This window comes from Haliaeetus albicilla, chromosome 7, assembly GCF_947461875.1.
Source record: "Haliaeetus albicilla chromosome 7, bHalAlb1.1, whole genome shotgun sequence".
Taxonomy (NCBI): Eukaryota; Metazoa; Chordata; class Aves; order Accipitriformes; family Accipitridae; genus Haliaeetus; species Haliaeetus albicilla.
In genome coordinates this window covers 44,158,597-44,175,155 of record NC_091489.1, presented here as the reverse complement: position 1 = coordinate 44,175,155, position 16,559 = coordinate 44,158,597, and the positions used below count along the sequence as shown (strand labels likewise).

Below are 16,559 nucleotides of genomic sequence, written 5' to 3'. Positions count from 1 at the left end.
TGGGATGCTTCTACTGGCTTTTTTCCGGGATGCATTAGGGGCGGAGAGGCGTCCAGTCCTCTCGGCAGCGTTACTCGTGGCCAGCGCTCTGCCGTGCCATCTTACCGGACGGCTGGCTTGGCATCATCTCAATTTTGGGGTTTCGTAGCTGGGCGGCTTCATTAGCGACGGGTTGAGCAGTCAGCCCGCAGGATGACTCGTAGGGGTCGTTGTAGGGTAGGTTGTCGGGAGGGCGACGGAGGTAGCGCGGAGATGATCGCATCTCCGGATCCGCCCTCGCGCGTGGCTTCCCGGCCACGCCAGGATTTGTGGCTAAGCGGGAAGCATCGCGAGGCATCCGTGAGTGTGTTGGAAGAGGGCTACTGGTGGGAGACCCAATGGTTAACGGCCCTCAGCGCCCCAGTCGGGCTTCGAAGCGAGGGGACACGTCCCGGGGTTTCAAAACCGCGGGTCGATGGGACCTCGCGGGCAGGGTGCCAGCCTGGCTGCCTTCCCCAGATCTTTTCCCAGCCTCACGTTCCCCTGGGCCAACAATTTGGGGCGTTGTGGTGAAAGCTGCCGGGTCGGCCAATCTCTGCATCCTTTTCCCATGGTGAGCTGTGAGCTCCTCACCCGCTGTGACCCACGGAGGCGCAGATGAGCTCGGCTTTTCTCGACCACCCTCCTCATCCCATCTTGTTCTTCCCAAGATGGGCCAGGCCCGTGGGCAGAGCACCAACGGCAAACCCCATGCGAGCTCTGGCGGGGGGAAACGGAGCGCCGAGGGCCGAGCATAATGCTGCCGACGGTGTCTGCGCCGGGCGGGCAGCCGGTTATCCTACCCCCCCACACACCCCGAGGGAGACCCACGGGGAAAGATGGGGAGGTTGCCCCTGCGCTGGCTCACTGGGGCTGGCAGAGCGTGGGTGGTGCTGGGCGAAAGCTGTCATCTCCCCTGCAAGCGCATCTGGAAACTCAGATTTTGGAGCGGGGCGAAGGGGCTTGGAGGAGGTCGGTTGGCGGTGACGAGCAGGGGACGTGCTGGGGAACAGGGTCTTGCGGGCGTAGCGGGACGGCGGGGGGGTCGCATCCCAAAGAGCGGGGCCGGCACCGTGCCGTCGAGCCCAGGGAGCTCTCGCACAGTGCAATGCCGCCGCGTGCAATAGCAGGGACCCAAATGCTGTGGTTCTGTCGTCTTTGTTTTGTGTTTTCTGGTTTTTTGTGGGCTTTCTGGCTAACCACGCGGGCGTTTCCTCTCCCTTCCCGCAGGTCCCGGCGCAGTGCACGACGGGAACAACGGTGCGTGGCGGCGAGGCGGCTGCGCGTGGCTGCTGGCCCTCCCACTCGCCCAGCTCGCCCGCCAGTTTTGACCCGAGAGCCGGCCCGCAGAGTAGCGGCGGCGACGACCACAGCCGGCAAGCGCACGCAGAAAGGAGAGGAGAAAGAAGAAGAAGAAGTGTTCACCGTTTCCGAAAATAATCATAAGAATTGAGAGAGTATCCGGCCAGGCCACCCGGGGGAGGGGGAGAGAGGAAAAACACGCAAAAAAAAAAAAAAAAATGCAACGGGAATTTGGAAAGGAGAGAAAAGAAAAAAAAAAAAATCCCAGGCTTCCTGCTGAAGATGCAACGCGACCGAGTCTTTTTCTTTTCCCCCCATATTTTATTTTTTTTTGCCTCCCACCCCTTCTTCCCCCCGTTTTCGCCGCTCTCTGCCGCGGGTCACCATGGAGGATGGGCGGGGCCGTCGGGGCGTGGCACTTCCGACCCCTCCCTCCCGCACCATAACCCCCCCACCCCGTCTCCTTCGCCGCCCCTGCCCGCCTGCTCCCTCCCTCCCGTGGGGACCCCTCCGTCCAGACGCGAGGGTTTTTTTCTTTGCCGAGATTTCCCCGTCTTCTCGTGGACCGTGCCGCCATTTGTGTTTCAGAATATATATATATATATCCATGTATACATATATATATATATATGTATAGATATATAGATCTTCAACAGTTACCACACCGCCACAAACGGAAAGGGCGGAAGGAGACCGGCGTCGAGCCACGCATTCATCGTACCACCCGTGGGCATCATGAATGATAAGGGGTTCTGAGTCATGGTTAATTTTATTGTATTTTCTGATACGAACCTAGAACTCTTAGTTCCTAAACAACAGAAATGCAAAAAAGAAGGGAGGGGGGGAGGGGGGGAGAGAAAAAAAAAAAACAAACCCAGAAAAGAGAGGGGGAGCCAGCAGAGAGAAGAAGTCGGTTCGCCGAGCGCCGCTCAGCCCAGGAGGCGACTGGCCAAGGAGGTTTGCGAACCCGGCGAGTCGGCATGGAGGAGGAGGAATCCTGCGCCGACCCCCCCCCCAAAACCGGCCTAAAAAGCGGTCGTCCGAACAGTTCCTGCTGAGGGCGCGGGCGACACTGGCCGCGCGTCGAGGCGGAGGGAGACGCTGAATCTTTTTATGGGATATATATACACAGTATATATAAATATACATATATATATAATTTTTTTTTTTTGTTAGCGTTCTAGCCACGGTTCCCAGCAGGGTCCTTCCGCTGCCATTACTGCATGCTGTATATGGAGTTAGGTGTGTATCGGTCCTCGACAAGACGAGGCGAGCGTCTTGGTCCACGCGTCCCCAAACCCCCTCGCCTTTCCGCCTTCGGGTCCCCGGCGCGGCGGGGACGAAGGCCCACGGGGGACCAGGGCCCCTCACCGTCGCCTTTCGCCGTGCGGCCCCGGCCCCTTCGCGGTGGAATAAAATGAACCGAGGGACAGAGGGAGATCTATATAGCTCAGTTTTATATTTTTTTATATATATATATATATATATATGTATGTATACGTGAGTGTGTGTGCGCGTGTGTGTGTATATATATATATAAAAAAACCAAACCAAAACAAAAAGAAATAAGGAAAAGAAGGCGAAGCGATCGGCACCTGGCCGCTCCTCCCGTGGCCACCGTGGCCAAGCCGTCAGCCGAAACGCAGGACCGGTCGACTCGCCATACGTTTCGGTGGGCGTCTCCCCTGCGGTCGGTTTTCCTCCCTTGGTTTCCTTTCCTTCCCCATGGCCAACGGCGGGGGGCACGCGGGGGGGCCCGGGGGCGGGCGAGCGGGCGGCGAGGGGGCTCTCTCTGCCTATCCATTAAAACGATTGTTCCATGTGGCCGCTCCGTCTGGTTGTGGTGCTCATTGCCGCCGGGGCCACCCCGCACTCTTCCCCCCGCGCCGCCGGGGACCGGGAGGGACACTGAGGGAGGGGGGTACTCCGGGTGGGAACACCAAATTGTTCTTAACGGGCCGGGATGACGTTGGCGGGATGGCGCCCAGACCTCGCTGGCAAGCCCGACGGGGATGCAGGTAAGGCTTTGGTGAGTAGATTGGGAGGGTGTTGGGGTGCCACTCCACCCTATTCCCCCCCACGCAGGATCCTGCCCGGGATCCCAAAGGTTTTCCATGTAGCCCTCCGCCCCGGCAACGGGGATGCTCACGGTGAGTCCCGCGGGAAGGAGAGACGCAGCGATGCGAGGGGCATAGGAAGGCGGGCTGGAGTTTGGGCGTAGGTGGGCCGCGTCGGTCTCGTCTCGGCTGGCATCTTGATTTCTTTGCTGGTGTGCAGCAGCTTACTTTTAGCAGATATATTCCTCGGCCTTGACCGTGGCCTCCGGGGCACCGGCTTCTTTGAGCCACCGGCACGTTTTTGTAGGATCGGAAGCTGATGGTTAGCGATGGCGGGACTGTTTTGCAGGGCGGTGTTTTTTTTTTAATTTCTTGACCCTACGATGAGTTTGCATCAACCGAGTGACAAGCATGGAGAACGGGGAGAGCGCACCATGGACGGTAAGGAGTTGCTGGCGGTGCGAGACGCAGCGGCCAAGCGACATGGGGCAAGGGAAGAGGTGAGCTCCAAGGCTTCATGGCACATCCCATGCGAGGGACGGGACTGCTGGGCAAGGGTCCGGGTTGGGATGGCATGGGAGGCGGCGGCTGGGGGGGGTACGCTGGAGCCAGCCCTTCTGGCAGCCACGGTTTACCAGCGAAAGCGTTGTGGATGGTTTCATCTTTGGCGGCAGGTGTAGCTCTGCCTCTCCTGGGGAAAAGAGCGTGGAGGTCTTTGCGTGGGTCTCGGGAGTCCTGGGCTGGGCCAGCTGGCTGCGGTAGAGCGAGCCTGGCAGGAGAGGCGATGCTCAGGAGGGCTCAGGGAGGGACCTGACCCAGCAACTGAGGATGGGTATGGAAGTTAAGGGGGGGGGCTGTTGCCCTCACCCTCTCTCTGTTGGAAAATTTTTTGGTGCTCTAGGTGAGAGGTCATGGAGCACCTGATGCCAGGGTTCGAGGGCTGAGAGCAGGGCTGCTCGATGGATGCATTTATGTCTTTTAATTTATTTACGTACATACGGGTGTCTCTTGGCGGCAAGGAGGGACAGAGATCATGGCCTGAAACACGCCCTCCCGCTTTCTGGACGTAGTGGCCAAAGTTGTCGTCCTTGGACATGGGTCAGGCATCAGCAGGGCTGTGGAGGCAATCCTCCCCCACCAGTAAGGGAGCCAGCAGGCACCCCGTGGCCAGGCTCATGGTGGGAATGGGCCTTGTTGCCTCCCTGGCGCTCGGCGATGGTATGAAAAAAGGGATGATGTGGATGAGGCGTATGTAGGTGTTTCTCTCGAGCAGAGGTGGGTCCATCGCCAGATGCCGAGTGGAACCGGCACGGCAAGATGGGAAGCGTTAGCGAGGACCGGACAGTGGCGGGATGCACAGGGTGGATGAAGTGAGAGTCACTTACCAGTGCCTGTAGTTGTATCGCATGAGTCCCGGCTTCCCAATGGGGTTTGGGGTTTGGTTTTTTTGGGGGGGGGGTGGGGAGAGTGAGAGGCTCAAAGCAGAGACGGTTTCCCGTCCTGGACCCCCTTCTGGGGAGGCTGCTGGGTTTTGGAAGTACTTACCTTTCTGCCGGGGTCCTCGAGGGGGACAGCAGAGGCCTCCGTGGCACACGAAGTTGCAGCAGCTTGTAGCGGTGCGGGGACGGAGCCGTCGGCTTTGCCGTGTGCTGCGCACAAGTGCCCGCCGCCGGTGGCAGGGCGGTTTGTCATGGGGTTCGGGGATAAACCTCTCGGGACCGGGCTTTTCACTCGCACATCAGGGAAGGCAAAGGGAGACTCTGTTGGGTCCGGACTAGTCCGGCAGCCCCCACTCCCCCACTGCTTCCCCGCAGTCTTCCCGGGTGCCCCCGGCAGCCTTACTGTTCTGGGACGTATGGCCGAGGAACGCTGGCCTTGGGATTTCCCTAGGGAAACGGGGACCATCATCCGCTCAGCAGTTCCATCGGCGGCACACGGCGACAAGGAGACCGGGCACCCACAGGCGATCAGGCGATGCCCAGCATCTGGGTTGTGTCTGAGCTGCAAGGCGCGGGTCCCACGGTAGGAGGGGAGCTTGTTGAACGTTTCGTCCTGGTTGATGGAGCAGAAAGATGGGGCATCCCCTGGGGAGTGGGGAACACGGCCTGCCCCCCCCCCCCAAGCCGTGCGTTTTCAGGGTGGAGCAGTAGCTGTGCTGGGGAGATGCCGAGGGTCGCGGCTCTTTTCGCTCTCGGGCCTCGCCGTCTTTGGCCTTTGACGACGATGGTTTGCCCTTGTCGCGCACCGTCGGATTGCGATAGGAGCGAAGCTCCCTTAGGAGGGCGTCATCGGCAGAGGCGTCCCTCGCGCAGGGGTAAGTTGAGTTGTCGGAGCGGGCGTCGTTACGAGGTGTTGGAGAAGATGCAGGGAATGGCTCTGTCGCTGGAAGGAGGCTCCCGATCGCGCCGCTTCCGACGAACGTAGGTGAGCGATGAGAGCAAAGCCAGTCCTTACCCCGCAGGAGCTCCGTTGACAGGTACGTGCCCATCGGCGGCCGGGGGACGGTGGCGGGTGGGACCCGGGACCCATCGGTGGACCTGCGAGGGATGGGCCAAACGCCAGCAGCTCCCCCCCCATCGAGGGGGGGCTCAAAGTGTCGCAGGGAACGATCAAAAGCAGCTTCGACTAAGTGTCGGGCGCCGCATCCCTTCCCGGGGCGCGCGGGGTCCACAAAGCAAAGCCCCGAAGGTACAAAGTTCGTCAAACTTTATTGATACACTGCACAATCACAACCATCTCTTATTCTTGCCGAATTAGAAAAGGTTACAACTACAATGTAACATGCACAAATCTCAGGTAGTATAGCCACCCTTGGAATACAATGATGGACGGAAACCGAAGACCGGCCGCCAGTGGGAGAGACCCGCAAACCACGCTCCCCCGACCCTGGGGTGCCCAGCTGCCCCCCCCCGAGCCTCCGGCTGCGGAGAGCAGCAGTCGTGAAGGGGGGGGGGGTCCGACGCCCTGCCGAGCCGTGGCGGGGACGGCCTCGGACAACCGACACACATTCCTCACATTGGCACGTTACGCGGCACGAGACAGTCGCACGCCGACCCGGCAGCGGAGGATGGGGGAGCCCACATGGCACTGGGAGGAGATGAATGGGGGGGGGACGCGGGGAGGGGGGAGAGCGGCCCCAGCTCCGCCAGCCTTGGCACACGTCGCCTCCGCTCTCCGCTATGCCGCGGCCTCCAGCCCCCCAGGGTGTCTGGGGCTTAGTTCAGCGTTCATGCCGCGAGAAGAGAGAGAGACCTTCGGGGCTGGGGCAGGGCGGCCGTCATGGGGAGGCACAGACTGGGGAAGGTGTCAGGGTGAGGCGTCTCCCGTGCCCCCCCACCAGGGTATTTTTGGAGCGGGCACAGAGGGGAAGGGCGTGCCCGGCGCCAAGACGGCGGCATCCCCATTCCACGAAGGCACCTGGGGCCACGGGGCAGGACTGGGATCACTGCCGGTGCCGCCTTTCCGGGATGGCCGGCGGAGAAGCCGAGCAGCGCCGCAGGGACCACGGGACGCGGTGCGGCACCGGATCCCCGCCTGTCAGGTAAGCCAGCGCTTCGGGCCAGCGCCAGAGCCCCCCACCCCCCCTCCACGTCAGGCCACATTTTTTTTTTTGCCTATCGGCCATGGTACATGTTGAACATCAAGGGTGCAAGGGCAGGAGAGTCCATTGAGATTTTTGTAGCCATTGTTTTGGTTTTTTTTTGGGGGGACATCATCACACCAGGCGCTGATCGGCGCAGGTCCCAGGCAGCCCATCGGTAGCGGGGACAAGGACAGGGCATGGCCACGTAGAGGACAAGGTGGTGGCCCATAGCGGTCTCTGGCTCGGGGTCTTTTTTTTTTTTTTTCTATCATCTTGCACACCGAGGACCATCAGCCCCAGCTTCGTCACAGCCACAGAAAGCCAGATGGTGGGACGAGGAGGTTTCGGCAGCAGCAGAGTTTGTGTGGGAAGGACAGCATGTGCAGGGCCGTCATTCTTAAGCTGTCTCGCTTACGGAGGGAGAAGGAAAGGGTGAGGCGCGGGGAGGCATCAGGTCGGGACGGGGGGGACGCTTTGTACTCTCGCTCGGTGCATCACCGCGGAGTCAAGTCTCCGTGTCGCAGGGTCTGGCACCGCATGTGACTTTTTTTCCTGAGCGGCGCAGGAGGGTCCGTCACCAGACCGCGGCCCCCAGAGCAGTTCCTGGGCGGCCACGGAGCATCGGGAAGGCTCCAGACCATCGTCGCGTACCGGGCGAGGGGGAGCACGATTCCGGACATGGGGAGGCAATACGGATGCCGCCACGGGAGGCGGGGGTGGAAGTTCCCAGGGTGACTGGAGGAAGCAGAGGGTAGAGTCTGGGTGCACCCATTTTGGCGTCGAGGGCACGTCGCAGCAGGGAGGATGGGCCAGGGACATGGGAGCCGTCCTTGGCCCCGTCGTGCCGGCGCAGCAAATCTACGGAGCCCGAGCCTGCTCCGCAGGGCCGAACACGTCGGGGCCGTCCGCAGCCAGGGGCACGCGGCGGGCGTGCGAAAAGGCAGAGCGCGGATGTCGCGGCTCGGGGTCGCCTTCCGCGTTTCTTCCATCCCTCGGGGAGGCGGAGACGCTGAGCCAAATGCTCCAGGGAGGCAGACCAGGGAGGCGCAGTCCCATCCCGCCCGGGAACGTGCAGACGGGCACGAGTGTCAGAGCCATGGCGCGAGGGCCTCGCGATTTGGCGTTTCACCACGTCATTTAGCACCCCTGCCCCGCGTCAGCGGTTCTGTGCTTTTGATGCGCGGGTCAGCAAGTGCTTGGAAAATGAGCCCGGAGGAAACTCGCCATCCAGAGTGGGTGGCACATCGGGGCGAGAGCCCCAGGGTGGGCTGAGCCATTAGTGGGTCGGCAGCAGAGCGGGCAGGGATCCGTGGGGAGGAGGGGGCTCTCATCCCCGTGAGGGCTGCCGAGTTCACCTTCCTGGGAGAGCGGCCTCACGTCGTCAGGAAGGTGTGGGGTTTTTGGCGAGGCGGGTACGACGTTAGCTGGGAGAAAGAGTTAGCGGCAGGTGCATGACCCTCGAGGGATAAGCGGTTGTGTTGGATGACCCCCTTGGAAAGGGACGGCGAGCCTCGCGGAGCGGGAAGGGCCCGGGAGCGGAGGCGAGGCCAGGCGCCGCGAGTGGGAGGGCAGCGATGTTGGGGGCGCTTAGGGAGGAGCTTTGGTGGCGTGAATGGACGTTCAGGACCAAGAGGGCTGACGGCAGAGCCAGGGGCCTTCGACGTCAGGGTCTTCTTGGGCATAGGCGGCTTAGGGAGACGACGAGACGGACATCCCTGGCGACGGTACCAGGTGGCGCCCGCCTCGGCGATGAGGGAGCCGCGGGGAGACCCGTCCGCGCCGGACCACATCCCCGGGGCGACGGTGGCGGGTGACGGTCTGGTGGCACGTGGTGGGGTCTGTACAGCGTAACTGGCGGCGAGAACGATCCCGGCACGCGGGAGACGGGGCCATCCTCGGACACTCGGCGCCGCCGCCCGTCCTCCGGCGCATCGCCCGTCTGACGGAGAGGAGTCCCCGGGCGGCGCGGCGGGGCGAGCCCGCGGCGGGGGAGAGGCGCGGCGGGGCCTCCCGGGACCCTCCGCTCTCTTATCAAAAGTCGAGGAGGAGGCGAGCGAGGAGGGTGGCCCAGAGGCAGAGACCAGCGGCTGCCCGGGATGCCGCGTTGCCGCCATCGTGCACTGCTCCGGGCCCTGCGCAGGGGAGACAAGAAGAGCAAGACAAAGGAGAGCGTTAAGGGCAGCGCCGAGCGGGCACGAACATGCGAAGGGCACCCTCCCTCTCCCTGCGGTTCCCCGGCCCCTTTGCGTCCCACCTCCCCTGCCCCGCGCTGGGCATCTCCCAGGGTGGGTGCGGGCTGTTGCATTCCCCTTCGGTGGGGTCCCAGTGGTGTCGAGGAGGTAAGCGAGGAGCTCAAGGGACATTTAGGGGAAGCACAGTCCTCGTCTGAGGTAGGGGACACGGTGTAGCCAGGAGCCTTCCCGGCAAGAGGCTGACCGTGCCTCTCAGCGTCATTCCCCGAGGTGCTCCCAAAAGCACGTGCCACCTGGGCAGCCCACCCCAGGACTCACTCTCACCTTGGGCCACGCAAAGTGCCGTCGCTGTTTGCTCCATCCCTGTTGGCTACGCTCCCCCACCGCCTGCCCGAGACGCCGCCAGTTCAACCGTGCCCACCCGCCCTTGACGCGTACGGACACCAAGAGCCGGACAGCGCCTGTTGGCAAGCGCCCCAAGGAGATGCCTGGAAACTGGCCCAGGGGAATCTACGGACACCTAGAGACAGCCTGCCACAGGCTGAGGGACCGCACAAGAGAGAGAGACGATGGCGTGGAGAAGGACCAAGCAAGGGAGAGCAGGCACGGGAAACAAGGCAACACGTGAAACAGCCGGACAGACCACAAGGCCCGGAGGCAAAGGGGAAGCGCCTACCCACGGAGAGAAAGAGAGAGAGGGGAAGGACCACGGGGAACCATCGGACACACGCCAAAGGGGGAACAAGACGGGAGTCGCCGGCAGACAACACGCACGACCGCACAGATGCAGGCTAGGACACGTACAAATGCCCCAGAGGCCCCAACTCACTGACACAGGCAGAGACCAACACCCACACATCACAAACCGCTGTGGAATGCTACAGCTGCCCCAAGGCGAAACTACTGCAGAGAGACTGCCGCAACACACGCACGCACCACAGGAACAGGCTCGCGCGCTGAGAGAGGACAACACTGAGGAAAGCAGTGAGACAGGCAGACGACACACGTGTTCCGAGACAACCGCACAGCATGCAAGCCAAGGGCGCTCCGCGCTGCCTCAGACTCAAAGCGCACGTAGACCGACACAGCCAGTGAGACCAAGAAGTAGCCTCGTCACCGCACGGACGCACCGCTAGGCAGAGGAGCACCCAACGTGCACTGAGACTGGATGTGCCACGGCAGGGCTTGCCACCCGCAACCGCTGACCCACGGACAAAGAGAAACACCCAGGCACCCTGCGAAGGGCAGCGCAGACACACACGCAGAGCCCGACACGGACTCCCTCCCAAGACACCGTCTACAACCTGAACAAGGACCCGGATGGAGACAGGGAAGACACAACAACTGCGGGAGACGCGGAGAGACGCAAGGTCCGGCAGCCATCCTCAGACATGGGCAACAACAGACCTGAAAGGGACGTGCCCCGAGACGCCACACCACAGACAACATGCACCCGTGATCCTGGCTGCAGCCTCACAATCACCCACCCTGACGACCCCACCGTGGTGCCGGGTGCGGGCGCACACCGACCCCGCACCAAGGCGCGATCCAATGGTGGGACGCGACCGCTCCAAAACTCCCATGTGAACACCGAGACAGGCACGTAAACATGCCCGAACCCACAGACAGAGCCGGGCACAGGCCAGGATGCACGTTGCTGGCAGGCTCTCTCACATCGACATGGCAGACAGGGGCGGTCACGCACAGAGCAACACACGCAGGCCACAGCCAGAGAGAGAAAGCGCACGCACAAATACCGAGTCACCGACGACAGACTCCGGTGCCTAGCCTAGAGGAACTCTACCGCACAGGGACAGACCTCCTGCTGCACAGCACCCTTTGCTCTCCAATCCCCCGACCGCTCCACAACCACGAGGCGCGCTCTCGGCAATGACCGGCCCTGCTGGGGGTGCTACAGAAGATGATGGCACACACCACGGCACGCCTGGTAGACGGGTCCACGTGAGCAAGCGCAGGCACAAGGGCTTGTCAAACCCACAAGGCCACTACACTCCAAGGTGGCGGCAATCAAACAGGGCGGGATAACATAAAACACACCACGCCACAACAAATGAGAAGAGAACACTACCGTAGACCCTCACCTGAGAGGACAGAATGGGAACATGACAGACCGCAACAGACAAGTCCATGACATCCCCGAACAGCAGCAACTAGAACACACCAGAACAGACTACGACGCAGCACAACAGACCGAAGGAGGCCACAATGCCATAGACCAGAGGGGAAGGAAACGGAATAGAGCGGCACACAGCGGCAGGATAGAACGCAACATGTGAAACGCAAGGAGAGCGGAATAGAACAGACCGGAGCAGAGCAGACCCGAACACCAGAGAGCACAACAGTACATGCAAGACTGGCAAGGAGCAGAGCAGAACTGCCCAAGCCCAAACACAAGATTGTTTGGTCAAACATAGAACACACCCAAGCCCATGAGACCCTCATGGAGCAGAGCAGGACAGACCCGAACAGATCATTGGCACTGACGACAGCAAGCCCTGGCCGAGCAGAACCCTTGAGAACAAAACAGAACACACACGAGCAGACCAAGACAAACACACGGCAAGAGATTCGACCCCAATGGAAAAGGCCTGACCGTGCTGGAGCAGAAGGGAATGGAACAGAGCCGAGCATGCCAAAACAGAATAGAACAAAGAACAGACTGCTACCAAATAGAAAGAAAGCAAATGGAACCAAAAGCATTAAAACAAAACAAAGCACCTTAGCATTGATGACACAAGATCAGGAAGAAAAAAAAAAAAGGGGGTTGGTGCGGGGGGAGCAGGGAACGTGCCACACGACAATACTAGAATACATTAGTTCCTTTGGAAGGGACCGACTCCATTCACGGCATCTGACTGCCCAAGCCTTTCAGGCCTGACAAACTAAAACTGCCAAAGGGTGGCATTAAGGGCCTCACCCCAACACCTCAGCCACCGCGCTCAGGCATAAGAAAGCCCTTGCGGGAAAAGCACACTTCACAGCATCTCCTTAAGACCTCCCCTGGCACCGCAGCCAGGGAAGCTGGACCAAGCCACGACAGCAACCCACGCGAGACACCCTCCAGCACTTAAACATCCTTCTGAGGGGGCAGGGCCCAGAACACCACACAATAAGCAAGGTGAGGCCATACCAGCACTACCGACAGGCAGGTCGTCGCCTCTGTCAGCCAGCCAGTGGTACCACAGGCAATGCACGGGACCCTGCTAGGGCCACTGTCCAGCCCCTCCTGTCCCGCTCTACGCTCACCTCTCACACTACACCATGCTGGGTGCAGACCCCAGTACTTGCCCCTGTTCTATTTCACGCCTCCCGCAGCTCCCCAAATTCCTCTGCCAGGTCGCCCATCCCTCAAGACGGGTGACAGCACCTCTCAGTTTAGGATCATCGGCGTGCTTACTGACTAAGGGTATGTGCCCTTCCTCCATCCAGATCACGGATCGACGCTTCGAACCAACCGAGCCCCACGCAACACCACTAACGACGGGCCCCCACCATCCACCCGGCCCTGCACCCTGCATGCCATGTGCGGCTCACCATAACATGATTTCTCTGAAAGGATGCTGTGAGGGATGGCTTCAAAAGCCCGCCCACCTTCCCAAAACGCTACACCTGCCGCCTCCCCTTCACCTGCTAGGTGGGTGCCCATATCGTACAAGCACAACAACTTTGTTAGGTGGGACGTTCCCTTCCTGAACCCCTGCTGACCACGCCTGACAGACACATGGTCCTTCAAAGTCTTTTCCTTGACACCCCATATGATCTTTTCCGTCATTCCTCTAGGCACCAAGTTCAGACAGCCACATCATTACTCTCCGAGAACTTCCCTCATGCCCTTGTCGTACACCGCCATACAGTCCCCCGGCTCCCAGTTGGCAGAGACCCCCTCCCACCCCCAACTCCCAAGACCTTCCGGGAACCAGCGAGAGGGGACCCATCTGCCGCCTCCTTCGGTACTGCAGGAGGAACCCCATGTGGACCCATGGCCTTACAGGGCCATTGGTCCCTTACAATCTCAGAGCCCGCAACCAGAAAGTCACCCCTCCCGCCGTCACGGCCCTCTGACCTGGCCTATCATCACTAGTAGGATTATGAAAGACAGACAGAGAACGCCAACCATGCCCTGCCTCCCCTCGCTCTTTGTCGCTCTTTCTTTCTCAGGCGGCCATCATCTTCGACACGTACCGCTCGCCTGTTTTCCTTCACCTTCCTCTTGCCCTTCCCAGATTGCCACAAGCCTTTCACGCCATCGGCCCAGACAGCAGCCAGTTTATGCTCTAGTCCGGCTTGGACCTTTCCCCGCTTCTCTCTGCCAAGGTGAACTGCAGCCCCACGACATTCCCAAAAAGCCCGATCTCTGTACTGGAGATGCTACCATTGCTTTCTCCACCCAACCACAAAGATGAGGTTCCCACTTGGCCAAACCTCCCTTCCGCCCTGCCAGCCTGAGTTTGCCCCCAAAGGGACTGCCAATTCCTGTGCCATCAAAGGCCATTTCCAAAAAGCAGACCGGCCCTCCTGGACCCCCAGGCCCTCGACAGGACATTCCCAGGGGCCACCACTCGCTACCTCCCAGAGTAGGTGACGCTTTGCGTTCTCGGCAGCCGGGGCAGCCGCTCTCCTTGCATTTATCCTCACGGTGCCCCAAAACTTTCCAACCCTGCTGTTTCAGGACTGCAGTCGCCTTCCCATGACTTTCACTTGCCCAGTATACCTTAACACTAATAAAGCCCAGCTTCCCAGGAAAGGGCTCAACATGCACCTGCCCAAGGACAGCACTCCCTTCATCCGTTCTGCTATCTTTCTCCTCTCTCTGCCCAACTGCTCATGCTCTAACCCTCCCCATTCCCTTCCTCATCCCACTGACGAGGACAACGGAGGGAGGAAAGGAGCAAAACACCGAGCAGGGGCCACCCGCCAAGGTGATGCCACAACACGCCCTGGGAGCCTGCCGCCGTGGTCACCGACCCGGTCGAGCCCTCGCCCTGACGATGGGCACCCCTACACCTCCAGGACCCCTCCTCTCCAACCCACGTACACCCTTAATACTCCCCAACAGCTAGGTGCCACGCTCCTCTGGAGCACCTTCCAGGCCAGACTGCCGACCCCTCCTCCCAGCTCTCTCACACCACACAGAGGACCAGAAGCCTCATCCAGACATAAATAACCTTCTATGATCCCCTGCACTTCTGACATGGGCAAGCGTTCGAGCCACTGGCCCTGCTACAGCGCTGGCCCTTTCGCCCCCCTGCGTCGCCACTGAATGACACCTTGACGTCTTGCCATGACACTCCCGCTATCCTGCTGCACATCATCCCTTCCCACCCTGTGCTGAAAAGTGGTGGCCCATTCCCCCTAGTGCTCCACACCCCATCACCACCTATCCAGCAGCCCCCCTCAACAGCTACAATGACCCACAAACACCACAATGCCTAGCAGCCGCCTGCCCCCCACCTCGCCGAGCCCTGAAAACATGCCTACAACAAAGCGAGGCACCTTGAGAGCCAGGCTCACCGATGCCCCACAATAACCAAAGACATGCAACCCCAGGGCACCCCACCAAATGCTCTCCAGGGTGTGACACGGCCCATGAGGTGGCACCTCCGGGAAGGCTGCCACACGCTCCAGCGGGGCCCTGGACACCCGTCAGGGCCACCCCTTCCATATTGCCACCATGCGCTACAGCCCCAGATGGCCAGGGGACAGGGGTAGCCCCAGTCCCATCCAAAACATGGGCCCCCACCACGGCGCAACCCTTTGCCCCTGCCGCCCACCCCAAGGCTGCCCAAGCCTACGCTGGCAGCAGATGCTGAGCCTGCTGCCCAACTCCATCCTCTCCCTCGCGCTGAAGCCCTGCCGGCCATCCTTGGCCCGTGACAGCCCCCTTGGCTTGCTGGAACGCCATGGGGACATGCCACAGCTGCACACCACCTTCCTCAAGGACAGCTGACCCGTCCACTGTTCCGCAAAGACCTTCCCACCCTCGCCGCCTGCCACAAACCAACCGGCCACGGCTGTTGACGCCTACACCACCTGGCCTGCCGCTGCCGGTACAACGTGAGAGCTGCCAGTAGTCCTGCCGGTACAATGCCCAGGAAAAACCCCGCACGGTGCACCCGAAGCGCATGCTCACCTGGCCTGGGGTCCCTCCTCGGCCCTACGCTCCAGTGACGCCACGGCTCAGCCAGGAGCCTCTTCTCCACCTGCAGCCTGGGCTCCATAAAGAAGACCAGCTGCCAGCCGACCAACTGTGCTGCGCACCCCTAAACACCCATGAGCGATGTGCCCGCCACTGACCGCCACCCGGCCGCGCGTGCCCGCTCGGGCCGATGCGGATCTCCTCATCTGATGCCTCCTCTCTGTGGGACCGTGCCGCTCGGAGCTCGTGTCATTCAGCACCTTTACGGGCCAGCCACATTAAATACAGCCAACTCCGCTCTGTTGCTCCATCGATGGCTGTCTGCCTGCCTCTCCTCCTCTTCTTCCTCCTCCTCCACCTCCTTGCTATACCTTGCTGAAAAAAAAACAGGGCACCTACCGTACAGGATGATGCTGGCGTTGGTGTTGCCCAGCTTGTTCGTGGCCACGCACGTGTAGTTGCCGTAGTCCTTCTCTGAGACGTTGAAGAAGGTCAGCGTCGACAGGCGACCCTTGCTCTCGATCCGCACGCCCTCCAACCCGTTCGCTAACCTGCAGGGAAACACGGAGGCCGGTGCTCAGAGTGCCGCGCCGGCGCTCTGCGACGTATCCCACCCCCTCCCCGGGTGCCCCCTCCCTTGCCACCAGCCAACACCACTGTATAGCCACGTCTTCGCCCAGCGGACTCCCCGTGTCCCACTGAGACAAGCCCTTCAGCCAAGCACATCGCCCTCTTTGTCCCGTAACCCATCCGCCCCACACAGCTCACGTGAACCCCACCGCGAGGCACGGTCGCCATCCCTGGGGGGAACAACCCTGGGGCCTCCTCTCCCCCCAGTCTCCCCCCAGCTCCACGGCCGGCCCCTTACCTGGTGTCCTCCTTGAACCACTGAAACTCCGCCACGGGGACGGCCGAGGCCTCGCACTGCAGGATGCCCTTCTGGCCCACCGAGGCGCCCGTGTTCTTGGCGTTGGAAATGTACGGCGGGTCTGCAGAGACGCCATGCCTCGTCACGCCAGGCTCCGTGGTGCACCCCCCCCCACACACACACCTTACTCCCACTTCCCCCATCCCTTGCGCTCACAGTTGACGGTGACTTTGACTTTCCGCACGTCCGGGACGGCCACGTCATTGACGGCGCTGCACTCGTACTCCCCGGACTGCTCCCGTGTGATGCCCGTGATCTCCAGGTACTCATCCTCGCTCACAAAGCCCTGCCCTAGGAGACGTCCCGAACGCGTGGCACCGTC

The 16,559-nt window shown here is 61.2% G+C and overlaps 2 protein-coding genes across 17 annotated transcripts in view; one reads left to right on the top strand and one right to left on the bottom strand.

Annotated features, from left to right (window-relative positions):
• Positions 1-2,764, top strand: part of LOC138686197 (protein CEPU-1) — a 350,752-nt gene extending 347,988 nt beyond the window's left edge. For all 11 annotated transcript variants that reach the window (XM_069788155.1, XM_069788159.1, XM_069788163.1 and 8 more), the window contains one exon: positions 1,249-2,764. In XM_069788155.1, the coding sequence (XP_069644256.1) occupies positions 1,249-1,349 (101 nt within the window). In that variant the 3' untranslated portion in view covers positions 1,350-2,764. The remainder of the gene's footprint in view (positions 1-1,248) is intronic.
• Positions 2,765-6,066: 3,302 nt separating this feature from the next.
• OPCML (opioid binding protein/cell adhesion molecule like) overlaps positions 6,067-16,559 on the bottom strand; it is a 301,280-nt gene continuing 290,787 nt past the window's right edge. For all 6 annotated transcript variants that reach the window (XM_069788148.1, XM_069788151.1, XM_069788152.1 and 3 more), the window contains 4 exons: positions 16,394-16,528; positions 16,178-16,298; positions 15,709-15,860; positions 6,067-9,092 (listed from right to left, as the gene is read on the bottom strand). In XM_069788148.1, coding sequence (XP_069644249.1) covers positions 8,992-9,092; positions 15,709-15,860; positions 16,178-16,298; positions 16,394-16,528 — 509 coding nt within the window. In that variant the 3' untranslated portion in view covers positions 6,067-8,991. The remainder of the gene's footprint in view (positions 9,093-15,708; positions 15,861-16,177; positions 16,299-16,393; positions 16,529-16,559) is intronic.